The sequence below is a fragment of the Salvelinus alpinus genome, chromosome 9 (genome assembly GCF_045679555.1).
Source record: "Salvelinus alpinus chromosome 9, SLU_Salpinus.1, whole genome shotgun sequence".
NCBI classification, from domain to species: domain Eukaryota; kingdom Metazoa; phylum Chordata; class Actinopteri; order Salmoniformes; family Salmonidae; genus Salvelinus; species Salvelinus alpinus.
Genome location: NC_092094.1, coordinates 15,669,980 through 15,696,681, shown reverse-complemented (window position 1 = coordinate 15,696,681; position 26,702 = coordinate 15,669,980). Strand labels below are relative to the sequence as shown.

Sequence of the window (26,702 nt, the reverse complement as noted above, 5' to 3'; positions counted from 1 at the left end):
CGCCATGATATCATAGAAGAATAAGAGAAGACATGACAAGGGAAAAGCCTTATAGTGAAGCGACATGCTTTCTTCTGTCCGATGTTTATCAGGTCAGTGCAGATGACAGATACAAGACCAGGAGACGAGGATAGGATGCCTGTTAAGGCTATTGAGATTCAGCCATAGTTCACATCAACCATAAACAGACAGAAAAATACATGTATGGGGAAGTATAGAGATGGTGGTTAGATTGGCCAAACTCATCATTACACACACCCTTCCCACCATCCCCCCACTGTACTACAGTTTCACTTCCCCATTGGTCTCTCTGCTTTCTCTTGCTTCAGTCTTGCGTGTACTACTATATATTCACACACTCCCTCTTTCTGTATTTTTCCATTTCTTTTTTCAACAGGGCATGTCAACAACCTTAGTTATACCGAGTGTGTGTTTGTATGCGCTTGTTTGTGCAGAGCTAGCAGCTGATTTCGGACTGAGTATTTCAATCATCTTCCCCAGAACTACTACTGTATGTTGACAAGCCCGGATGGCGGAGAGGGCAGTGCCACAAGAGAACACAGGGATCAATACAGGGATCCAACAGTCCAATGGTCCATACCCTGAAGCAACAGCTGAGAGCCTGGACCTTGAGGATTTGCATCAACAGGGTAAGAAGCACCTGGTTGTTTTCAGTAATTTTCCTTCAAATGGTACTTTAAATAAGTAGCTAAACAAAGCATGTGTTTAACTCTGCTTGTGTAAGCAGTAATATGACATTTTCATGTGCCTGTCTGTCTACTCTGTACGTAGGTGCGTGTGTGTATGACCTGTGTCCAGGCCCCAGTTCATCCTGTATGACCACCAAAGAGCTGCAGCAGCACTGGGGCGCGGTGAAGCACAGACTGAAGCCGGTCAAGCTGTTGTTTGAGATTCCTTCTGCACGCACCATAGCGCAGCACCTGTCCAAATACGTTGTGAGCTCTATTTTATGTACAGCATACAGCAAAGATTGTCAACTGGCGGTCTGCAGTCCAAATTCAATTTATTTGACCCCCTCCCAAAGTTTTCTATGCCCAATTTCTAAAATTGTATCTAGTTGTTGGACATAAAAGGCTGTAAAATTACTAGGAATTCACCTCAAAATGTTCCACTCAGAAATAGAGGCATATGAGATTGTGTACCAATGTAATCAAGGTTGGAAATTATGTTTTTGTCAAACACAATAATCTGTTTCGGCTTGTGTCAATTTGCAGAGTACAAATGATTTATAATTACAGTATGTTCCGCCCCTTGACTATCCGCTCAAGAAAAAAGCAGCGCTGAGTCTAGTTGATGATCCCTGGCATATAGTTTAGCGCACTGAAAAACATACTTTGTGAATTCTTCACCGTAGTTAGTGAGTGTTGCAGGAAAGACAATTCCATATTTTATTGTCTTTTATTGGAAGATAGTCGAGTGAGTTTTAATAATAAAGTTGCAAGATATGAGGTTTTCTAAGTTAGAAGTTTGTCCCAATGTTCCTGTGTTCTCCAGGTGTACCAGATCGTGTTGATCCGGTCAGGCAGCTACGACTCCAAGCGCGTGTCTGTCGAGCGTCGCTATAGTGACTTCGTCCACCTCCACCAGCAGCTCCTTGAAGAATTCAGCGAGGAGCTCGAGGAGGTCATACTTCCCCGGAAACTCCTAACTGGAAATTTTAACCCCGAGACCATCTGGGAACGCCGCCTGGCTCTGCGGGACTACCTGGCCCAGCTCTATGCAGTCCGCTGCGTCCGACATTCCCGCCACTTCCTGGATTTCTTCACTGAGCCCGAGCAAAGACGAGCGCACGGCCTGCTCCGAGCGGGGCAGTTTGGGCCAGCGGTCGCTCTACTAGAGACTGTCCTGGAGCTTCAGGAGAAGATGGGAGGATGGCAGAGTCCTGTTCTGCTGGTGCCCACGTTGTGTGCCCTCACAGTGTGCCAGAGAGACCTGGAAGATCCGGAGTCGGCGTTCACCATGGGCCAGAGGGCGCTGCCCACGGTAAGGCGCTATGGGCTGAAGCGCTACAGAGGGCCACTGCTGGAGATGATGGTGGATCTGGGATACCAGTTAGGGCGACCTGTGGCTCAGCTGCAGGAGGAGTTGGTTCAAGTTAGGGATGCAGAGAGGGGACTGGTGTCTTTTCGCTCCCTTAAGGAGTTGGTGGTGCAGGAGTTTACCTAGGCCCGATTCAGTTGAGATAAGCATGCACAACTTTAAATTATCCAATGACATCAATGGGGGTTGTGCAAACACTTCCACTGGGGAGAACATGTCCTTTAAAGTATAGACTTTATTCAGGAATTCTAGACCTAGCCTTCTTTACCAGGGTTGAGCCAATTCCATTTAAATTCAATCAATTCAGGAAGTAGAAATTCCAATTCAAGGGTCTTTTCAATAACATTTATGATGGAGCACTCTTTTGAACATGTAAATGCAGACATGCCCCCTCACCCCACCCAACTGTTTTCTTTCAAAACTGTATTTTAATAATGAAAGATACAACTTACATTTACCCACTTACACCCTCAGGGTCTTAACATATATATAAGTATCAATCAAATTTTTAGACACACCTACTCATTCAAGGGTTTTTCTTTATTTTAACTATTTTCTACATTGTAGAGTAATAGTATAGACATCACAAATATGAATAACATATGTGGAAACATATGTGGAAATAACACATATGGAATCATATAGTACCCCAGAAAAGTGTTAAACAAATCAAAATATATTTTATATTTAAGATTCTTCAAAGTAGCCACCCTTTGCCTTGATGACAGTTTTGAACACTCCTGGCATTCTCTCAACCAGCTTCATGAGGAATGCCTTTCCAACAGTCTTGAATTAGTTCCTACATATGCTGAGCACTTGTTGGCTGCTTTTTCTTCACTCTGCGGTCCAACTCATCCCAAACCATCTCAATTGGGTTGAGGCTGGGGGATTGTGGAGGCCAGGTCATCTGATCACTGTCCTTCTTGGCCTGGAGGTGTGTTGGCCTGGAGGTGTGTTGGGTCATTGTCCTGTTGAAAATCAAATGATAGTCTCACTAAGTGCAAACCCGATGGGATGGCATATCGCTGCAGAATGCTGTGTTAGCCATGCTGGTTAAGTGTGCCTTGAATTCTAAATAAATCACCGACAGTGTCACCAGCAAAGCACCCCCACACCTCCTCCTCCATACTTCACGGTGGGAGCCAACCATGCGGAGATCATCCGTTCACTTACTCTACGTCTTACAAAGACTCGGCCGTTGGAACCAAAAATCGCAAATTTGGACTCATCAGACCAAAGGAGAGATTTCCACCGGTTTAATGTCCATTGCTCGTGTTTCTTCGACCATGAAGGCCTAATTCACAGTCTCCTCTGAACAGTTGTTGTTGAGATGTGTCTGTTACTTGAACTCTGTGAAGCATTTATTTGGGCTGCAATCTGAGGTGCAGTTAACTCTAACGAACTTATCCTCTGCAGCAGAGGTAACTCTGGGTCTTCCATTCCTGTGGCGGTCCTCATGAGAGCCAAGTTCATCATAGCGCTTCATGGTTTTTGCAACTGCACTTGAAGAAACTTTTGAAGTTCTTGACTGACCTTCATGTCTTAAAGTAATGATGGACTGTCATTTCTCTTCGCTTATTTGAGCTGTTCTTGCCATAATATGGATTGGTCTTTTACCAAATAGGGCTATCTTCTGTATACGATTCCAACCTCAAAAGCATTAACAAAGGAAGAAATCCCACAAATGAACCTGTTAATTGAAATGCATTCTTGGTGCCTACCTCATGAAGATGGTTGAAAGAATGCCAAGAGTGTGCAAAGCTGTCAAGGCAAAGGGTGGCAACTTTGAAGAATCTCAAATATAAAATATATTTTGATTTTTTTAACACTTTTTTGGTTAGTATATGATTCCATGTTTTATTTCATAGTTTTGATGTCTTCACTATTATTCTACAATGTAGAAAATAGTAAAAATAAAGAAAAACCCTTGAATGAGTAGGTGTCTTATCTTTTGACTGGTACTGTGTGTGTGTGTGTGTGTGTGTGTGTGTGTGTGTGTGTGTACACAGACACACACATTCATATATATTTATATTCATTCATCTACATTCCACCAAAATAGAATTAGCTAAAATGAAAAATATCAATGTGAATAATATGAAAATACAATTCAATGAAGGGATTGTACATTTCCTGTTGAGAATGAGGAGAAAAACAAAACAAATTGACATTCAACGAAACAAAAAGGTTCAGAGCAATAAAATAAACATGTTTTCCTATTTCATTTCAAATTGGTTGGAAAGTGACATTTTTTGTTTTGCTTGAAATGTTGACTGGTTTTGAATTGGCATAGACATTAGGCAATGGCATCAACATACTGAATAAATATTTTTATCAAATTAAGTATTTTGTTATTAAATTAAGATGCATGTTAGTGGCTTGGCTGATCGAAAACAACAAATTCAGTGTTGAAATGAATGAGCAGGGAGCACATCAAACACATTTTCAGTGAACAAAACATTGTTTAGTCATCATTTGTTCTATTCTAATCGCATAGAATAAAGAAGTTTGAAGAACTCAATGGTTCAGAGCGGTAGTACTTTACACAATAACAACTACAGACAATGGGAAATTTAATTTATTTCACAACATCCTCTCATTGGTCCATATTATCACTTGTAAAATAACAAGCTACACTACATGACAAAGTATGTGGACACCTGCTCGTCAAACATCTCTTTCCAAAATCATGGGCATTAATATGGTGTTGGTCCCCCTTTACTGCTATAATAAATAGCTTTCTCTCTTCTGGGAAGGCTTTCCACTAGATGTTGGAACATTGCTGCAGGGACTTGCTTCCATTCTGCCACGAGCATTAGGGAGGTCGTACACTGATGTTGGGCGATTAGGCCTGGCTCGCAGACAGCGTTCCAATTCATCCCAAGGGTGTTTGATGGGTTTGAGGTCAGGGCTCTGTGCAGGCCAGTCAAACCATTTCTGTATGGACCTCGCTTTGTGCACGAGGGCATTGTCATGCTGAAACAGAAAGGGCCTTCCCAAAACCATTGCCACAAAAGTTGGAAGCACAGAATCATCTAGAATGTCATTGTATGCTGTAGCATTAAGATTTCCCTTCACTGGAACTAAGGGGACTAGCCCAATCCATGAAAAACAACCCCAGACCATTAGCCATCTTCCACCAAACTTTACAGTTGGCACTATGCATTGGGGCTGGGAGCGTTCCCCTGGCATCCGCCAAACCCAGATTTGTCCATCACACTGCCAGTTGGTGAAGCAGGATTCATCACTCTAGAGAACGTGTTTCAATTGCTCCAGAGTCCATTGGCGGCAAGCTTTACAACACTCCAGCCGACGCTTGGCATTGTGCATAGTGATCTTAGGCTTGTGTGCGGCTCCTCGGCCATGGAAACCCATTTCACGGAGCTCCCTACGAGCAGTTTTTGCGCTGACGTTGCTTCCAGAGGCAGTTTGGAACTTGGTAGTGAGTGTTGCAACCGAGGACAGACGATTTCTACGTGCTACAGCACTTGGCTGTCCTGTTCTGTGAGCTTGTGTGGCCTACCACTTCGCGGCTGAGCAGTTGTTGCTCCTAGACATTTCCACTTCACAATAAAAGCACTTACAGTTGACCAGGTCAGCTCTCACAGGGCAGAAATGTGATGAACTGACCTGTTGTAAAGGTGGCATCCTATGCCGGTTCCATGATGAAAGTCACTGAGCTCTTCAGTAAGGCCATTCAACTGCCAATGTTTGTCTATGGCGATTGTATGGCTCTGTGCTTAATTTTATACACCTGTCAGCAACAGATGTGGCTGAAATAGCCGAATCCACTAATTTGAAGGAGTGTCCACATATACTTTATATACAAAAGTATCTTGAAGGTTGGAACAAATGTCTGTATACAACTGAACTGCATACAAAATGTTTTGTGAGAAGAAATTTTGGGAACGTACTAATCGTGGAGAGGGATGTCAAAGAGACTTGCTAACTCCAGGACAAGCAGCGGCCCAACCCTACCCTTATATGGTGGCATTTGGACAACATAAAAAGTGCTGTCTAAACAATCAGAAACGTTTAAATAAATACAGTTATGAGCAAAATGTGTATTATGTTCTCAATTAACATTATGACAATATATTTGTAATATCAAAATTAGGTCCATATTCTTTTTGTGGATTTGAAAGGATTGTATGGATGAAAGCAACTTGGTAGAAGCTGCACTCAGCCTCTTTAAAAGCTAGGAGGTCCCATCACCATATTGCTTACATCTAGTCCGATCCTTTTAGATCTGTGAACGCTGAAGGGCTAAGGCCTAGACAGGAAGAGAAAGCAAAGTGTTGGACACCTCCCAGCCCAGATAAGTTAAGGAAATTGTATGACTATTAGGACACAGCCTGTGTCTGAGATATTCAGTACAAAATGTGCATCACAACCATCTCTTAAACAGGCATACGGGCTATTGCTAAGCGTTCCATGCATACCCCCTTCACATTATAGATTCATATAAATATACTACAAAAATAAATACAGAAACAAATACAAATCACTTTGTAATAGGCAAAATAGTTGAGTACTGATATTTTCATATTAGGAAGTTTGCAAACTACAGATATTGTCTAATTCTACCAGTAGGAACATGAAACTGTTCGCCATTACGCGATTAAACAGTATTGTGAAATAGCCATTTTACAGATCATTACAAAAATCATCCCCATTATGCAAGGAAACAGGTCCATTTGGGCTGTAGCAACTCAAGGATGTATTCTGCTGATGGTTGGAGTTGCCACTTAGAACCCACACTTGGCACAGTCCACAAGAGATGGCAAAACAATATTCATTCAGCTTGATAAAAAAAATATATATATACAATCCCTAATCATTGCAATGTTTTTCTTCCTTTCCCCACCATTTTGCCTTTTGAAAATCACAAACGAATGAGATGAGTTGCTGAAAAGCTTAAATGTTCAATGACTCGTTTTGTTAGTGCAAACATTTTACCCAATATAGTAATAATATCCAGTTTAACCATACATTTTTCCTTGTAATTTCTGCTGTAAAGTTGAATTGCCAGTAAGTAATAGAGACCCAACTAACTGCTAGTCCAATGCACCAGGGTGTACTGCCAATGCTAAAGTTCAGGCTTGACAACCTTCCTCCATATTCATATTACAGAAAGACTATGCCCTCAAGACGTGGATGGCGTCAATCTGCCCTTTCAACTGACAGAAATAGGAGAAATCTCCTTCCAACTTGGCTTAAAAAATATCACTACCAAAAGCCCTGGTAAGATTGCCTCGATCCTTCCGTTTCAGCGGCAGAGAGTGGAGTTGAGTTCCGTGACATAGCGCCCCCTATCTACAGAGGTCCTGCACTGCAGGTTTACATTGGTGCTTTGGCTGGGGTTTCCTCCTCCTGCCAGGACAGCTCTGCTTTCTGTCTCGGTGGCTCCTGCTGTTGCTGCCTGATGACTGTCCTGTTCCTGTGCTTGGCTGTTTGTTGGCATGGCTGTTCTGACAAGACGTCAAACTCGCTCTGTCCACCTGTTGCCAGGAAAACATATAGGATAAGATTAACTTTATTGTCCCAATTTTCCTTGGAACAACATTTAGTGTGACATCATAATTTGATGTGTGGTAATTTAACACTAAAACTTGTCTGTTATAGTCACCTACCGTGCTCTTGTTCGACTCGCTTACGCAGCTGCTGGAAGAGAAACTTGTATCCCTGTGATTGGTCAATCCAGCACTGGGTGCAGATGAGCCTCGCCTACCCCGCGTCGTAGTCACCGGTTTACAGCGGATTCCGTCCGAATCCTGGAGGGATCATAGCAACCAATCAAGCGAGGACAAAATATTATTTAACGACAGGCATCTCAATGTTTTAACGCATGACAGGGTAGATTACCTAAGGGACCTTTCTTTTTATTAACGCCGTTTTCTCCCCAATTTCGTGGTATCCAATTGGTAGTTACAGTCTTGTCTCATCGCGTACGGACTCGGGAGAGGCGAAGGTCGAGAGCCGTGCGTCCTCCGAAACACAACCAAGCCACACTGCTTTTGACAATGCCCACTTAATCCGGAAGCCAGCCGCACCAATGTGTCGGAGGAAACACCGTGCACCTGGCGACAGGAGTCGCTAGTGCGCGATGGGACAAGGATATCCCTGCTGCCCAAACCCTCCCATAACCCGGACGGGCCAATTGTATGCCGTCCCATGGGTCTCCCACAGAGCCTGGACTCGAACCCAGAATCTCTAGTGGCACAGCCTTAGGGGCCTTCTGAGTGGCGCAGTGGTCTAAGGGACCTTTCTGATAGATTAAATATTTTAGAGCTTTAAATCACAGGTGCGAATGAAAGGCCAACACTGGGGCTGTAGTTATCAAGCGTCTCAGATCTACACGCCAGAGTATCACTTGATACATACAGTGCATTCGTAAAGTATTCGGACCCCTTGACTTTTACCACATTTTGTTACGTTGCAGCCTTGTTCTAAAATGTATTACATCGTTTTTTTTTTAAACTTATGTAAATAAGATATTTCCTTTTTTTTCTTTCTTTTTTTTAATACATTGCAACATTTTCTAAAACCTGTTTTCGCTTTGTCATTATTGTGTGTAGATTGATGAGGAAAATGTTTTATTTTATCAATTTTAGAATAAGGCAGTCAGTAACGTAACAAAATGTGGAAAAAGTCAAGGGGTCTGAATACTTTCTGAGGAGCAAAGTGTGTGGAGAGAACACGCTCTGTTTGACAAGGCACTCACAGCGTCACTGGAGCTAGCTGAAGAAGAATGTGGCGAGGAGAATGACAAAGAGGGGGGAGGAGAGGAGGAGCTGGGGGACTCTGCCCCTTCCTCAGAGAGATTGTTGATGCATTCCTCCATCTCCTGAACCTCCACCAGCAACGTGACATTACCTGTGACATCAAAGGGGAATGGTAAAAAATGTGGGGTTCGACAATTTTATACTGTTTTTATATAGTGCTATAAATTGGGCTCTAACATGTCTCCTCTCCTTACCTTTTAAGGCCAGGGAGTTCAGTGATAGGGCAGCCCACTTCATGGTGATCCAGTCTCTGTATTCAGCAACTTCCTGAGTCACCCGGATGATTCTGCCCAGTATACTGCAAGACACACAATCATTTATATTACACGTTGGAACAGTGGACACAATATTTTTTTACACTTAATATTGTTGAAAATATACAGTGCATTCAGGAAAGTATTCAGACCCCTCAACTTTTTCCACATTTTGTTACCTTACAGCCTTACTCTAAAATGGATTCAATTATTTTTCCCCCCCTCAATCTACACACAATACCCCATAATGACAAAGCAAAATCAGGTTTAGAATTTCTTTTGCAAATGTATTATAAATAAAAAACTGAAATATGACATTCACCTAAGTATTCAGTACTTTGTTGCAGCACCTTTGGCATTGATTACAGCCTTGAGTCTTCTTGGGTATGATGTTACAAGCTTGGCACACCTGTATTTGGGGAGTTTCTCCCATTTTTCTCTGCAGATCCTCTCAAGCTCTGTCAGGTTGGATGGGGAGCGTTGCTGCACAGCTATTTTCAGGTCTCTCCAGAGATGTCCAATCGGGTTCAAGTCAGGCCTCTGTCCTTGAGTGGCCCAGCCATTCAGAGACTTGTCCCGAAGCTATTCCCACGTTGTCTTGCCTGTGTGCCTAGGGTCATTGTGCTGTTGGAAGGTGAAACTTCCTTCATCTTTCCCTTGATCCTGACTAGTCTCTCAGTCCCTGCCGCTGAAAAACATCCCCACAGCATGATGCTGTCACCACCATGCTTCACTGTAGGGATGGTGCCAGGTTTCCTCCAGACATGACACTTGGCATTCAGGCCAAAGAGTTCAGTCTTGGTTTCAGACCAGAGAATCTTGTTTCTCATGGTCTGAGTCTTTAGGTGCCTTTTACTGCAATGTAGTGGCTTGTGCTTGTGCCTTTTACTGAGGAGTGGCTTCCGTCTGGCCACTCTACCATAAAGGCCTGATTGGTGGAGTGCTGCAGATGGTTGTCCTTCTGGAAAGTTCTCCCATCTCCACGGAGGAACTCTGGATCTCTTTCAGAGTGACCATCGGGTTATTGGTCACCTCCAGCCAGCTCTAGGAAGAGTCTTGGTGGTTCCAAACTTCTTCCATTTAAGAATGATGGAGACCACTGTGTTATTGGGGACCTTCAATGCTGCAGAAATGTTTTGGTACCCTTACCCAGATCTCTGCCTCAACACAATCCTGTCTCAGAGCTCTACGGACAATTCCTTCGACGTCATGGCTTGGTTTTTGCTCTGACATGCACTGTCAACTGTGGGACCTTATATAAAACAGGTGTGTTCCTTTTCAAATCATGTCCAATCAATTGAATTTACCACAGGTGGACTCCAATCAAGTTGTAGAAACATCTCAAGGATGAGCAATGGAAACAGGATGCACCTGAGCTCAATTTAGAGTCTCATAGCAAAGGGTCTGAATACGTTTTTGTTATATATATATATATATATATATTATTATATACATACACACGTGTAGATTGATGAGGGGAAAACATTTTATAAAATACATTTTAGAATAAGGCTGTAACGTAACAAAATGTGGAAAAAGTCAAGGTTTCTGAATACTTTCCCGAATGCGCTGTATTGTTCAAAGTTCCATTCCTGGCAGTCAGCTCCAGCGAACCCATCACTCACAATTATGTGACTGTAACCCTCCCCATGTGTCCCAGCCCTGCCCAGTACCTCTCGCCGTGGTTGTTGAAGTGGTACTTAGCGATGGGCGACACAGCGTGGCTCAGCACCATGAAGGCATAGTCAAACACCTGCTTCACCTGCATGGCCCCGTATGAGCTACGGCCCACATCATTACCTGGACAACACAGGACGGACACCAAACTCTCATGGTCAGGTACAAGCTTAGACTTGGCAGGTGTTTATTGTAGGAGTTCTCAAACGTCATCTCAATAAAACAACTGCATCTGATGTTTTATTTATGGCAGAAGTCAGAAGCACAAGCCACTACATTGAATTAATTTTATTAACCCCGTTTTCTCCTCAATTTCGTGGCATCTAATTGGTAGTTACAGTCTTGTCTCATCGCGTACGGACTCGGGAGAGGCGAAGGTCAGAGATGCATTATATAGGTAGCTAGCTACCATACTGTAACCAGCGTATGCAGTAAGGAGTCTTAGACAAACTACAAAGGTATGAACCCGGGCTCACCTGGCTGCAGTGGGTCTTCAATGTAGAGCAGGGAAGGTCTGTATCCATCCAGCATGCTCTTCTGGACCTCGTCTTTGGAGAGGTAGCAGCCTCCGTCCTTGATCCGGATCCCCGTCTTCAGGTAGTTAAAATGGCGGCCGTACAGCTCAAAGAACTCTATGAGTAGGACACCAGTGTTGGCGTTGGGACTGCATGCGTTCTCCCTGCTATGGAGCTGAAACATACACACTCTATTGTCTATTACTTGCTTCCATCTTAAGAACACGTAGTAGTAAGAACACTATGCTGCTGGTGACAAATACAATTTGCCCTCGGGGATCAATAAAGTTTCTTCAATGGTACAAAATGTATATTTCCTCACTCTCAACGGTTGAGGAAAGGCCGGACAAATGCATCATATAATAATTTAATTAGAATACCGGATTGAGAGTATAATGATAATAATACAAGGATGACGGGCACCGACCCACCTGTAAGAAGCTGACAGCGACGAGGAAGAGGCTGTAGGAACTGATGCCTCCTGTAAACACTTCATTCATGTCTCTTTGTAATAAGAACTGCTTCAGGACTAGCACCAGGTACGGAAGCACAGGATATTTCTGAGGAGAAACAGATGGAGAGAAAACTTTAGAGAACAGTAGTTCACACTATGAGGATTGTGCCTAAATTGACGCTCAGATGACACTCAATCCTTAGAAAGAAACACACACATACTACCAGATAAGCTAAATGCCTTCCATGCTCATTTCGAGGCATGTAACACTGAACCATGCATGAGAGCACCAGCTGTTCCGGACGACTTTCTGATCACGCTCTACGTAGCAGATGTAAGACCTTTAAACAGGTTAATAGTAAAAGCCGCGGAGCCAGATGGATTACCAGGACACGTACTGACCAGCTGGCAAGTGTCTTCACGGACATGATCAACCTCTCCCTGTCCCTGTCTGTAATACCTACATGTTTCAAGCAGACCGGCATAGTCCCTGTGCCCAAGAATGCCAAGCTAACCTGTCTAAATGACTAATCGGCACGCAACACTCACATCTGCAGCGTACGGCCATGAAATGCCATGAAATGCCTTGGAAGGCTGGTCATGGCTCATATCAACACCATCATCAGACACCCTGGACCCACTCCAATTCGCATACCGCCCCAACAGATCCCCCAGATGACATAATCTCTATTGCACTCCACACTGCCCTCTCCCACCTTGACAAAACTAACATCTATGTGAAAATGCTGTTCATTGACTACAGCTCATCATTCAACACCATAGTGCCCTCCAAGGTCATCACTAAGCTAAGGACCCTGGTACTGAACACCTCCCTCTGCAACTGGATCCTGGACTTCCTGACAGGCCTCCCCCAGGTGGTGAGAGTAGGTAACAAAACATCCGCCACTCTGACCCTCAACACCGGGGCCCATCAAGGGTGCATGCAAAGTCCCCTCGTGTACTCCTTGTTCACCCATGAATGAGTGGGTACGCACGACTCCAACACCATCATTAATATTGCTGACGACACAACAGTAGTAGGACTGATCACCGACGACGATGAGACAGCCTTTAGGGAGGTGGTCAGAACCTCTCAACATCAGCAAGAGAAAAGGAGCAGATCGTGGACTACAGGAAACGGAGTGCTGAGCACGCCCCCATTAGAGGAGCGGGTCGAGAGCTTCGGTGTCTACATCACTAAGGATCTATCATGGTCCACACACACCAACACCAGTCCTGAAGAGGGCACGACAATGCCTCATCCCCCTCAGGAGGCTGAAAATGTTTTTTGCATGAGCCATCAGATCCTCAAAAGGTTCTACAGCTGCACCATTGATAGCATTGTGACTAGCTGCAATACCGCTTGGTATGGCAACTGCTTGGCATCCGACCGCAAGGTGTTACAGAGGGTAGTGCGTAAGGCCCGGGGTTTCCGTTAAGAGGCTTTTGTACGATAAAACATTTAAAAGCTGATGAATACAACTGGCACCAGCAAATTGGAAGAAGAAAAAATCATATTGCGAAATAATGCTTTTTAGCCTATTCATTGATGGAAATACATTTAGCTGGTCATGCTTATTGGTCTATAGGTTAATTTGCATAATTTTGTAGAATTAAATTGGCGCAGATATACAGATACAGAGCCTTTGAGTGGAGAATCTGTCAGACTGCGCAAGAGCCGCTGCAGCAACATCTTGTGGTGCTTTCAAGACAACTGGGAACTCAGAGAAATATGAGGTCAAATAATGACGTAAGTGATATTCAGCTTGTAAAGTCGGAGCTCTAGAAATGGGACCGAGTTCTCGAGTTGGAATTCTGAGTTGGATGACCGACTGGAATTTCGATTTTCCCTAGTCGGCCAAACCCTCCCCTAACCCGGACGAAGTTGGGCCAATTGTGTGCCGCCTCATGGGTTTCCCAGTCACGGCCTGCCGCAACACAGCCCGGGATCGAAATCCGGGTCTGTAGTGATGCCTCTAGCACTGCAATGCAGTGCCTTAGACCGCTGCGCCACTCGGGAGGCCTGTGCAGTGCCCTTTTGACAACAGTTTTTCCCCCCTAAGTGCATTATGGAGTGAACATTCGCATGTAGCCTACTGCCTTGTGCGCATTGCTGTACTCATAAATGTGAAGAAACAAATGTTTATCAACATTTTAAGCTAAACGTTCTGATCTCTTGCATCACTCATTGCTTTTTAACAAAAAATGATGTAGCCATGGCCTACTGGTTGTATGAATTTAGGATCTATCGTCCCACACCTATCTCAGAGTATGTTTGGAATAGGCTATTTCTTTCTTGACAAGCTGACCAATTGAAAATGTAGCCTAAACTTTTCTACTATAGTAGATTGACATAGGCTAGCTATTTTGCTGTTCGTTACTCGTCTTGTTGGCTGAGGAAAAGTAAATGTGGACAGTTATTCTAACATATTCTGATGTGCACTTTGAACTCGGTAAGAAGGACCGGACCGCACATCGTTGCATCCTCAACTTGCATGTTCTATTAATATGAATTACCATAATCGAAATGTGATTTCTATCATTCTGAGCACCGTGGGCGGACACCCTAATCAGGTTACCCATCTAATGCATATGGATCCGGTAAATCTAATAAATCTAATAATCTAAATATCCGGCACCACCTTTTTCTAACGGAAACCCTGGTACGGCCCAGTACGTCATTGTCAAGGACTCCAGCTACCAAAGTCATAGACTGTTCCTTTTCCTACCGCACGGCAAGCGATACCGATGCACCAAATCAGGAACCAACAGGACCCTGAACAGATTCTACCCCCAAGTCAGAAGACTGCCAAATATACTGAACAAAAATATAAAATGCAACAAGTTCAAAGATTTTACTGAGTTACAGTTCATATGAGGAAATCAGTCAATTTAAATAAATAAATTAGGCCCTAACCTATGGATTTCACATGACTGGGAATAGAGAGATATGCATCCGTTGGTCACAGATACCTTTAAAAAAAATTGGGCCTCAGGATCTCGTCAAGGTATTTCTGTGCATTCAAATTGCCATCGACAAAATTCAATTGTGTTCGTTGTCCGTAGCTTATGCCTACCCATACCGTAACCTCACCATGGGACACTATTCACAACTTTGCCATCAGCAAACCGCTCGCCCACACGACGCCATACACGTGGTCTGCGGTTGGGAGGCCGGTTGGTTATACTGACAAATTCTCTAAAATGACATTGGAGGCGGCTTATGGTAGATAAATTGACATGACATTCTCTGATGGACATTCCTGCAGTCAGCAGGCCAATTGCACGCTCCCTCAAACATTTAGACATCTGTGGCATTGTGCTGTGTGACAAAAGTGCACATTTTACAGTGGCCTTTTACTGTCCCCGGCACAAGGTGGATCTGTGTAATGATCACGCTGTTTAATCAGCTTCTTGACATGCCACACCTGTCAAGCGGATGGATTATCTTGGCAAAAGAGAAACGCTCACTAACAGGGATGTAAACAAATTTGTTTAGAGATAAGCTTTTTGTTGTGTATGGAACATTTCTGGGATCTTTTATTTCAGCTCATGAAACATGGAACCAACACTTTACATGTCGCATTTATATTTTTGTTCAGTGTAGTAAGTCCGGGTAGCCTGGTTAACTATCGACATTGACCGTTATTGCACTAACTTTTTCGACTCACATGCTGCTGCTACTGTTTATCTATCCTGTTGCCTAGTCACTTTATTCCTAGTTATATGTACATATCTACCTCAATTACCTCGTACCCCTGCACAACTCAGTGCTGGTACCCTTTGTACAGTGCCTTGCAAAAGTATTAATCCCCTTTTGCATTTTTCCTATTTTGTTGCATTACAACCAGTAACTTAAATGGATTTTCATTTGGATTTCATGTAATGGACATACACAAAATAATCCAAATTGGTGAAGTGAAAAAAATTACTTGTTTCAAAAAATTTAAAAAGTGGTGCGTGCATATGTATTCACCCCCTTTGCTATGAAGCCCCTAAATAAGATCTGGTGCAACCAATTACCTTCAGAAGTCACATAATTAGTTAAATAAAGTCCACCTGTGTGCAATCTAAGTGTCACATGATCTCAGTATATATATATATATATACATACACACGCACACCTGTTCTGAAAGGCCCTAGAGTCTGCAACACCACTAAGCAAGGGCTACCACCAAGCAAGTGGCACCATGAAGACCAAGGAGCTCTCCAAACAGGTCAGGGACAAAGTTGTGGAGAAGTACAGATCAGGGATGGGTTATAAAAAAATATCAGAAACTTTGAACATCCCAGGGAGCACCATTAAATCCATTATTAAAAAATGGAAAGAATATGGCACCACAACAAACCTGACAAGAGAGGGCCACCCACCAAAACTCACAGACCAGGCATGGAGGGCATTAATCAGAGAGGCAACAAAGAGAATAAAGATGACCCTGAAGGAGGTGCAAAGCTCCACAGCGGAGATGGAGTATCTGGACCATAGGACCACTTTAAGCCGTACACTCCAGAGCTGGGCTTTACGGAAGAGTGGCCAGAAAAATGCCATTGCTTAAAGAAAAAAATAAGCAAACATGTTTGGTGTTTGCCAAAAGGCACGTGGGAGACTCCCCAAACATATGGAAGAAGGTACTCTGGTCAGATGAGACTAAAATGTTGCTTTTTGGCCATCAAGGAAAACGCCTGGTCTGGCACAAACCCAACACCTCTCATCACCCCGAGAACACCAAGCATGGTGGTAGCAACATCATGCTGTGTGGATGTTTTTCCCCATCGACTGGGAAACTGGTCAGAATTAAAGGAATGATGGATGGCGCTAAATACAGGGAAATTCTTGAGGGAAACCTGTTTCAGTCTTCCAGAGATTTGAGACTGGGATGGAGGTTCACCTTCCAGCAGGACAATGACCCTAAGCATACTGCTAAAAGCAACACTCGAGTGGTTTAAGGGGAAACACAATGTCTTGGAATTGCCTAGTCAAACCCCAAACCTCAATCCAATTGAGAATCTGTGGTATGACTTAAAGATTTCTGTACACCAGCGGAACCCATCCAACTTGAAGGAGCTGGAGCTGTTTTGCCTTGAAGAATGGGCAAAAATCCCAGTGGCTAGATGTACCAAGCTTATAGAGACATACCCCAAGAGACTAATAGGCTGACCACACCGTGCGCGAGCGTTGCAATTTTTTTTTTGAAATCTATGTTAATCAATTATTGCACCCACACTGGTCACGAGCGTCTGCTTTGCCAAGGGCTAAAATAGAACTCCTTTCTATTTCTGACGCAGATCGCTCTGCAAGTCCTGCCTCTCCCATCTTCTCATTGGTTTATAGAAGCAGGTACCCACGTGCCATCTCCTCATTGGTTATACCCACGTGGGTGATTGAAAGACGAACTGTGTTGCCGGTCGGTGTAGTTATACTATGAAAGTATAAAATGGTGCCAATCACCATATAAGTTCAAAGATGAAAAAGCATGGAAGGAGGAGAGATGACTAGAAACGATTCGGTTGACCATTTTATGTGTGGATTAATTGTCAGAGTAGAGGACCTTGTGCATTTCAGGTAAAATAACAACTCAATGTTTATATCCCAGGACAAATTAGCTAGCAACAGCAAGCTAGCTAAATAGGACAAATTAGCTAGCAAGTGCAAGCTAACTAGCTAAATTGCCATACATGTTTAATGCTTTTCGACCTGTTCCCAAATTAATGTAATTGGTTCAGAGTTTGTTTTGATATTTTAACCTGCGTGTCGTGATCGCGTATGGTGTAGGGGGACAAAATAAATGTATGCACGATGGCGCACGCGCGCAGCCGGTTTGAGTTCCGTGTTACAGTTGTAATTGCTGCAAAAGGTGGCTCTACAAAGTATCGACTTTGGAGGGGTGAATAGTTATGCACGCTCAATTTGGTTTTTTGGGGTCTTATTTCTTTAAATAAATAAAAATTGCATCTTCAAAGTGGTAGGCATGTTGTGTAAATCAAATGATACAAACCCCCCCAAAAATCTATTTTAATTCCAGGTTATAATGCAACAAAATAGGAAAAATGCCAAGGCGGATGATTACTTTCACAAGCCACTGTATATAACCAAGTTATTATTATATGTTATTACTTTTCTATTATTTCTCAATTTTCTGTCTCTGCATTGTTGGGAAAGGCCAGTAAGTAAGTATTTCACTAATAGTCTAAACCTTTGCTTTACAAAGCATGTGACAAATACATGTCGATTTGACACACACACACACACACACACGGAGCATTGTACCTTTTTATAATCTTTGATGAGGGCAGCAGCTTTGACAGCATTCTTCATGTTGAAACTGATGTCAACTTTGACCTCCGTGAGAGAGTCTATCAGTTTGATGATTGGCACCTAAAGACCAGACAAGATCAGATTTGACGGGCATACAGACACCGATAATTCCCTGTCCAGAATTATGTTCACAACACACACACACAGCCTTAACAAGGCTTCCCTCCACAGACAAACACACACTACCCATACCGTGGCCTTGTCCAGCACTTTGACAGAATTCTCCTCCACCACTTTGTGTTTCCTCAGCGCCTCTTCTAACCTCCACAGAGGGAGGGTGTCTCCTTCCCTGAACTTCACAAACACCACCAGGTCAATGTCACTGCAACATCAACACAAATAATCACATTATATTCCTCCTTGGCGTAAGTTGGTGATAATAAAGGTTATGAATACTTTTTCAGTAAGGAAAGGACTTGAAATTCAACGACAGGTTACCTGGTGGGTAGATAGAGACCCGTGCTGAAACTTCCAAATACTTGAACCTGCAAAGCAAGTTCACACCATGAGTAATGAGATTGCATATAAAACTCCATGACAGCAACGATAAGCTATAAAATTACTACACCATTTACAATTCAATAAATAACTAGACAAGGAAGTCAATGGCTTTACATCTCTGACTACAGTGAAGGTGATTGACTTACGTCAGCAGTGGGCCAAAGGTCCTTAATGACCCTCTCTATCCTCTCCACCACCTCCCTCCTCATCTTCTCCTCCTCCGGCCGCGGAGACATGTAGGCATAGAAGTCCTGGATTTCCTCATGGAGCCTGCAGAATCAGAGACGCACACCGTGGTTAGAATGTTGTGTTCTAGAACACGTTTGAAATACTTCAATAGTAATGCAGTCAGGGGTTCCCTGGTAGATTTGACACTCGAAACATGGATTAATTAAATGTCTTTATATCAAGTCTCGAGCTTATTGACAAACAAGTAGTCTAAATACCTATTACATTTAATATTTTCTGTTATAGCAAACTAATCACATAGCACTACAGTGTGTAGACCAGAAGTGGCCTTCAGTCTGCCAGTGTACTATATAGCCTGTGATTACTGAGCAGGGAGTTACTATAAATACACTAGTGGGTAAGTATGCAAATATACTAAAGAGCAGCAGTGTGTATTCCCAGGAGGACATGACATGTGCCAGCCCAGCCAGCTGCTTTTCAATATGTCATTCAGAGGGTAATAAAAGTGCTTTAGAATAACCCTCAATGGCGCACGGGACAAGGCTATCTGCTGCATCACACTAGGCTTTAAATACAGTAGAGGAGGAGAAACGGTTCAAATGAATGTTTCTGCATGTACAGGTCTCAGTGCAGTGGTGGCTTTAACTGAAAACTCATAATATAGGCCCTCGGCCATTGTGATAGTTTTGGGTATAGGCCCCATTTCTGATTCTGAAACTATATAGTATAGCTATGAAATATCTGTAATTCATGGAGGCCAAACTATTATAAAATCTTACATTGAAAATGTAGGAATACACGCCTTACACTGACTAACACAGGTACCATCATCTTCTCAGTATGTCAAGTAAGAAGGGGTGTGTGGACCAGATGAGGCATTGGAATGTAGCAGAGCTGGTCTAGCCTTGTGTGGCGCCAGTTCAGATCTACCTGGTCAGGTTCTGAAGAAGAAAACTAATGAGAGGATAACGCCGTGGACCCCTACTCTTTCAACTCACATGAGCCCAAATGTGTCTATGCACTAGCCTTTTGATAAGACTGCTCATATTCTAACTAACTGCTGCTGAATAGAAATATGAAGTTCAGGGAAAGTCATCTTTATCAATGATGAGCTAGAAAATACATTGCCTGGCTACCCACACTCTTTGCTCCAGCCAAACACTATGCCACACCCACAGACTTTAGTTTCTTCTCGAAAGAAAGAGCAGTGGAAGAATTTAGTTTGCCGTCTTTACCTGGCTGGCTCCCCTCTCTTCACTGGGATTCTCTAACTGCTAGTGCTCTCCCATGCTCTCCTAGGAGTGGTGTATAACGTCTAGCCAGGCTTTTTTCACTATACTCAACTTGAGTGGGTTGAGTCAATTACATTATCTTCCTGTCCAGACTTGGGTGGGGTTATATCCTGCCACTGTCTCCCAACCCCCCGTCTCAGTCCCCAGTATCTACAGTGCCTTCGGAAAGTATTCAGACCCCTTGACTTTTTCCATTGTTAGGTTACAGCCTTATTCTAAAATGTATTAAAATTGTTTCCCCCCCCCTCAATCTACACACAATAGCCAATAGCCACAAACCAAAAAGTTTTTTTTATTTTATTTTTTAACTAGAAATCTCACATTTACATAAGTATTCAGACCCTTTACTCAGTAATTTGTTGAAGCACCTTTGGCAGCAATTACAGCCTTGAGTCTTCTTGGGTATGACGCTACACGCTTGGCACACCTGTATTTGGGGAGTTTCTCTCATCAAGGTCTGAGAGTCTTTAGGTGCCTTTTGCCAAACTCCAAGTGGGCTGTCATGCACCTTTTACAGAGGAGTGGCATCCGTCTGGCCAATACCATAAAGGTCTGATTGGGGGAGTGCTGCAGAGATGGTTGTCCTTCTGGAAGGTTCTCCCATCTCCACAGAGGAAATCTAGCTATGTCAGAGTGACCATCAGGTTCTTGGTCAGGGCCCTTCTCCCCCGGTTTCTCAGTTTGGCCAGGTGGCCAGTTCCAAGAAGAGTCTTGGTGGTTCCAAACTTCTTGCATTTAAGAATGATGGAGGCCACTGTGTTCTTGAAGCTCTTCAATGCAGCATACTTTTTTTGGTGCCTTTCCCCAGATCTGTGCCTCGACACAATCCTGTCTTGGAGCTCTACGGACAATTCCTTCAACCTCATGACTTGTTTTTTTCCCTCTGAAATGCACGGTCAACTGTGGCACCTTATATAAACAGGTGTGTGCCTTTGCAATCATGTCCAATCAATTGAATTTACCACAGGTGGACTCCAAGTTGTAGAAAAATCTGGAGGATGATCAATCAAAACAGGATGCACCTGAGCTCAATTTCGAGTCTCATAGCAAAGGGTCTTGCAATTTGCCCCCAAAAAATCTAACAACCTGTTTTCACTTTGTCATCAATGGGTATTGTGTGTAGATTGATGAGGATTTTTTATTTAATACATTTTAGAATAAGGCTGTAACGTAACAAAAATGTGGGAAGAGTCAAGGGGTCTAAATACTTTCCAAAGGCACTTTATGCTGCAATAGCATCTCTCTCTCTCTCAGGACCTGAGCACTAGGACCATACCTAAGGACCACCTGGCTTTGCAACTCCTTGCTGTCCCAGTCCACCTAGTCGTGCTGCTGATCCAGTTTCTGCTGTTCTGCCTTTGGCTAACCCTGACCTGTTCACTGGACCTGCTACCTTATCCCAGACCTGCTGTCTCAACCTCTGAATGCTCTGCTATGAAAAGCCAACTGACATTTACTCCTGAGGTGCTGACCTGTTGCACCCTCTATAACCACTTATTATTATTTGACCCTGCTGGTCATCTATGATGAACGATCCAGCCTTAATGGCCATTTACACAATCTCCACCGGCACAGCCAGAAGAGGACTGGCCACCCCTCAGAGCCTGGTTCCTCTCTAGGTTTCTGCCTTTCTTGGGAGTTTTTCCTAGCCACTGTGCTAGTACATCTGCATTGCTTGCTCTTCGGGGTTTTAGCCTGGTATTCTGTATGAGCACGTTGTGACGTCTGCTAAATAAATGCTTCATGAATAAATGTTATTGGCTTCATGAATAAATGTTATTGATTGACTGATTTAGTTTGAGCAGAGAGGAAGGGTCGTCACTAGTTACCACAGCCAAAAACGAATAAACCCTGCCTATGTATACCATTTATATTCTTTAAAACCTAACCACAATGCTAACCTTAAATTAAGACCAAAAAGCAAATTTGTGCTCACATACATTTTTACGATATAGCCACATTGGCTAGAATGGTCCCATCTGATATTTCCTCCTCGGAACTGTCTTACATTTTTTAAAGACATTTATTTTCATCGTTAGAGCGGCCACTAGGGTATCTGGTCAATATGATGGATCACCTGTGGTTTGAGAGGTCACTCAGGCTAGGAAAAAAAGACAATGTAGGAGGATCCTTCTGTATGAGAAATCATCTCATGTTGATCAATTTATCAGGTACAAATCCTTGCCAACACACAAAAGTCCCTCCCTGTGCTCTGTAATAAATCGTCAGCCAGACAGTTCAAACATGACAAGTTAGAGCAGTTATGCTGCCCCAGGCATCCTTCCTTACCCCAAAATCCCTGCAGCGTAGTTCCTGGTTTTCCAAGGCGTGTCCGTGTAACCAACTCTACGGCATCCAGTTTCGTGCACCGTAGAGTTGCAGCTAATACTCAATAAACTGCGGTTAAAACCGAAAGTGCTCGCTCGGTTGTCTCCCCTCCGTCTGTTCCCAAATTCGTATTCTCTCTCTCTTCCTCTCCAGCTACCGAATGCAGTGCCACCCACAATCCCGGCACCACTACTGCCCTTCCCCGTAGGATGCTGGTTGATATTTTCTTCCAATAAATCGGATAGCTGTTCTATTTTATTATCGCCTTTCGGATTAATCGTCCCTTGCATTCTCGCCTCACTGCTGCTCGTGCCACCGTCGGGTACTCCGTCCTGAATCACGTTTCCCGTGCCCCCGTTCACCGATACAGTTGTACCAGGACTAGTCTTGGTGGTGGGCGTATTCGAGGTAGCAGAGCAGTGGTTCTTATGATTATTCAAACTCAAATTGCGCAGACCATGAGTCGTTATCCAAATCTTCAACCACGCGCTGCTGGCAGTGCTGAGCTATTGGGTTGGGAACCAGGAGAATATTGGATCCACGCACCCGTGCACGGCACGCTCGCTAGGTTTGCGTGACTGGCACTGTCACGATAGAGGTAGCTACACGGAGCTGCTAACGACAGAGGAGAATTGACAAGTTCTGCGTACAGTATTTGCAAATCCAATAATGTAGATGTAACAACAGTCTGTTTTAACACGACACCAAATTAAACTGTGGAAATACAGACGTCGAGTATTTCTTAAGAACAAAACGTGACAAACTAGTTTTCTTCAGACACTCCATCAATGGCGGAACTGAAAGTATTGCTCAAACCAAATATGATGGATATACTGACAAGATACATGTCTCTTCGCCCTAACAATGGGAGTAGATTTCCACAAAGAGGAACGGCGGGATGTCTAGCTCCCGCCTATTTGTAGGATTGGTGGATATGTCATTATTCCTATCCTTTTTTGAAACCGCCTGTATTCAATGGAGAGAGACGCTATGCTACTAGCATCATGCCATGAATATCCATAGCCATCTCGAGACAACTCCGATATTGTTTTTTCTCAAAGTTGCCAGGATGTCACGTGTCCAACCTATATCAGTCCACTAACAACTTTAAGCATTACGAAAATAAATTCGATTAAATAATCCTCACGTAGCCAATAAGACATACATTTTTTATTGACCAAATTCGAAACTCCCATTCATGGCCTCCATACAAAAAATCATTGCGGATCAACGAAAAACAACTACCTGCTGGAGGGTGGCAGACTTTCCGCCAAGTTGGGCCTTTCAATTCAATTTCAATTTAAGGGCTTTATTGGCATGGGAAACGTATGTTTTCATTGCCAAAGCAAGTGAAATAGATAAACAAAAGTGAAATAAACAATAAAACATGTACAGTAAACATTACACTTACAAAAGTTCCAAAATAATAAAGACATAAAATGTCATTATGTGTATATATACAGTGTTGTAAGGATGTGCAAATAGTTAAAGTACGAAAGGGAAAATAAATAAACATAAATATAGGTTGTATTTACAATGGTGTTTGTTCTTCACTGGTTGCCCTTTTCTTGTGGCAACAGGTCAAAAATCTTGCTGCTGTGATTGCACACTGTGGTATTTCACCCAATAGATATGGGAGTTTATCAAAATTAGATTATTTTTCGATTTTTTTGTGGGTCTGTGTAATCTGAGGGAAATATGTGTCTCTAATATGGTCGTACATTTGGCATGAGGTTAGGATGTGCAGCACAGTTTCCACCTCATTTTGTGGGTAGTGTGCACATACCCTGTCTTCTCTTGAGAGCCAGGTCTCCCTTAGGCGGCCTTTCTCAATAGCAAGGCCTTGCTCACTGAGTCTGTATATAGTCAAAGATTTCCTTAATTTTGGGTCAGTCACAGTGGTCAAGTATTCTGCCACGGTGTACTCTCTGTTTAGGGCCAAATAGCATTCTAGTTTCCTCTGTTTTTTGGTCAAATCTTTCCAGTGTGTCAAGTAATTATCTTTTTGTTTTCTCATGATTTGGATGGGTCTAATTGTGTGGCTGTCCTGGGGCTCTGTGGGGTCTATTTGTGTTTCTGAACAGAGCCCCAGGACCAGCTTGCTTCGGGAGCTCTTCTCTAGGTTTATTTCTCTGTAGGTGATGGCTTTGTTATGGAAGGTTTGGGAATTGTTTCCTTTTAGGTGGTTGTAGAATTTAACGGCTCTTTTCTGGATTTTGATAATTAGCGGGTATCGGCCTAATTCTGCTCTGCATGCCTGATTTGGTGTTTTTTACGTTGTATACAGGATATTTTAGCAGAATTCTGCAGGCAGAGTCTCAATTTGGTGTTTGTCCCATTTTGTGAATTCTTGGTTAGTGAGCGGAACCCAGACCTCACAACCATAAACGGCAATGGGTTCTTTAACTGATTCAAGTATTTTTAGCCAGATCCTAATTGGTATATCAAATTTTATGTTCATTTTGATGGCGTTGAAGACCCTTCTTGCCTTGTCTCTCAGATCGTTCACAGCTTTGTGGAAGTTACCTGTGGTGCTGATGTTTAGGTCGAGGTATGTATGTTTTTTTTTGTGTGCTCTAGGGCAACACTGTGTAGATGGAATTTGTATTCGTGGTCCTGTGAACTGGACCTTTTTTGGAACACCACTATTTTTGTCTTACTGAGATTTACAGAATCTGTGCAGAAGGTCTAGGTGCTGCTGTAGGCCCTCCTTGGTTGGGGACAGAAGCACCAGATCATCAGCAAACAGTAGACATTTGACTTCAGATTTGTTGATATATATGTTGAAGAGGGTGGGGTTTAAGCTGCATCCCTGTCTCACCGGCCCTGTGTAAAGAAATGTGTGTGTTTTTTGCCTATTTTAACCACACACTTGTTTGTGTACATGGATTTTATAATGTCGTATGTTTTTCCCAAACCAAAACAAAGGCAATGTATTTTCATGCTTTGTTGATTTCAAAAAAGCTTTAGACTAATTCTCTCTTTCTTTCTCTCGGAGGACCTGAGCCCAAGGACCATGCCTCAGGACTACCTGGCCTGATGACTCCTTGCTGTCCCCAGTCCACCTGGCCGTGCTGCTGCTCCAGTTTCAGCTGTTCTGCCTGCGGCTATGGAACCCTGACTTGTTTCCCGGACGTGCTACCTGTCCCAGACCTGCTGTTTTCAACTCTCTAGAGACAGCAGGAGCAGTAGAGATACTCTTAATGATCGGCTATGAAAAGCCAACTGACATTTACTCCTGAGGTGCTGACCTGTTGCACCCTCGACAACCACTGTGATTATTATTATTTGACCCTGCTGGTCATCTATGAACATTTTGGCCATGTTCTGTTATAATCTCCACCCGGCACAGACATAAGAGGACTGGCCACCCCTCATAGCCTGGTTCCTCTCTAGGTTTCTTCCTAGGTTCTGGCCTTTCTAGGGTGTTTTTCCTAACCACCGTGCTTCTACACCTGCATTGCTTGTTGTTTGGGGTTTTAGGCTGGGTTTCTGTACAGCACTTTGAGATATCAGCTGATGTAAGAAGGGCTTTATAAATACATTTGATTTGATGTTGTCGTAGTTGTGTCTAGGGGGGATTATGGAGCAGGGAATGTTGTCAACTCCAGATAGGTGTTTGTCACCCTGTGTGCTGAAAGTGTCAGGTTCTTGTCCAGTTCTGGCATTTAGGTCGCCACAGACTAGTACATGTCCCTGGGCCTGGAAATTGTAGGATGGTGAAGCTGTCATTGTTAAACTATGGGGATTCTATTGGGGGGATATAGGTAGCATATATGAGGACATTTTTCTCTGTTGAGGTAATTTCCTTATTAATTTCTAGCCAGATGTAAAATGTTCCTGTTTTGACTAATTTAATAGAGTGGGTTAGGTCTGCTCTATATCAAATCAAATCAAATCAAATTTTATTAGTCACATACACATGGTTAGCAGATGTTAATGCGAGTGTAGCGAAATGCTTGTGCTTCTAGTTCCGACAATGCAGTAATAACCAACAAGTAATCTAACCTAACAATTCCACAACTACTACCTTACACACACACACAAGTGTAAAGGGATAAAGAATATGTACATAAAGATATATGAATGAGTGGTGGTACAGAACGGCATGGCAGATGCAGTAGATGGTATAGAGTACGGTATATACATATGAGATGAGTACTGTAGGGTATGTAAACATAAAGTGGCATAGTTTAAAGTGGCTAGTGGTACATGTATTACATAAAGATGGCAAGATGCAGTAGATGATATAGAGTACAGTATATACATATGAGATGGGTAATGTAGGGTATGTAAACATTATATTAAGTGGCATTGTTTAAAGTGGCTA

General features: G+C 43.1%; 2 protein-coding genes across 5 annotated transcripts; one reads left to right on the top strand and one right to left on the bottom strand.

Moving 5' to 3' along the window:
• Positions 1-312: 312 nt before the first annotated feature.
• Positions 313-25,543, top strand: snx20 (sorting nexin 20). Of its 4 annotated transcripts, XM_071416175.1 has the most exons (5): positions 391-650; positions 793-956; positions 1,516-2,004; positions 24,873-24,923; positions 25,371-25,505. In XM_071416175.1, the coding sequence occupies exons 1-4, from the start codon at positions 530-532 to the stop codon at positions 24,915-24,917; spliced, it is 819 nt and encodes a 272-aa protein (XP_071272276.1). In that variant the 5' UTR covers positions 391-529; the 3' UTR covers positions 24,918-24,923; positions 25,371-25,505. The 4 variants fall into 4 exon arrangements, with proteins under 4 accessions (XP_071272274.1, XP_071272276.1, XP_071272277.1 ...); XM_071416176.1 differs by lacking the exon at positions 24,873-24,923 and having other exon boundaries at positions 25,371-25,543; XM_071416172.1 differs by lacking the exons at positions 24,873-24,923; positions 25,371-25,505 and adding an exon at positions 21,299-21,712.
• LOC139584398 (terminal nucleotidyltransferase 4B-like) lies at positions 6,560-23,264 on the bottom strand. The gene is made up of 12 exons (XM_071416170.1): positions 22,334-23,264; positions 18,710-18,833; positions 18,501-18,547; positions 18,255-18,384; positions 18,015-18,122; positions 11,724-11,852; positions 11,254-11,467; positions 10,774-10,900; positions 9,041-9,144; positions 8,786-8,937; positions 7,695-7,835; positions 6,560-7,562 (listed from the first exon to the last, which is right to left on the bottom strand). Exons 1-12 carry the CDS (start codon positions 22,660-22,662, stop codon positions 7,374-7,376), a joined length of 1,794 nt encoding a protein of 597 aa, XP_071272271.1. The 5' UTR covers positions 22,663-23,264; the 3' UTR covers positions 6,560-7,373.
• Positions 25,544-26,702: the final 1,159 nt, after the last annotated feature.

Bases quoted from the DNA above. Each gene is read 5' to 3' on its own strand.
- snx20 (XM_071416172.1), top strand. From the start codon at position 530: ATGGCGGAGAGGGCAGTGCCACAAGAGAACACAGGGATCAATACAGGG. The intron at 651-792 runs GTAAGAAGCACC...CTCTGTACGTAG, and splicing joins TGAGGATTTGCATCAACAGG to GTGCGTGTGTGTATGACCTG. The intron at 957-1,515 runs GTGAGCTCTATT...TGTGTTCTCCAG, and splicing joins AGCACCTGTCCAAATACGTT to GTGTACCAGATCGTGTTGAT.
- LOC139584398 (XM_071416170.1), bottom strand. From the start codon at position 22,662: ATGCAAGGGACGATTAATCCGAAAGGCGATAATAAAATAGAACAGCTA. The intron at 18,548-18,709 runs GTAAGTCAATCA...CTTGCTTTGCAG, and splicing joins ACCTTTGGCCCACTGCTGAC to GTTCAAGTATTTGGAAGTTT. The intron at 8,938-9,040 runs GTAAGGAGAGGA...TTGATGTCACAG, and splicing joins GAACTCCCTGGCCTTAAAAG to GTAATGTCACGTTGCTGGTG.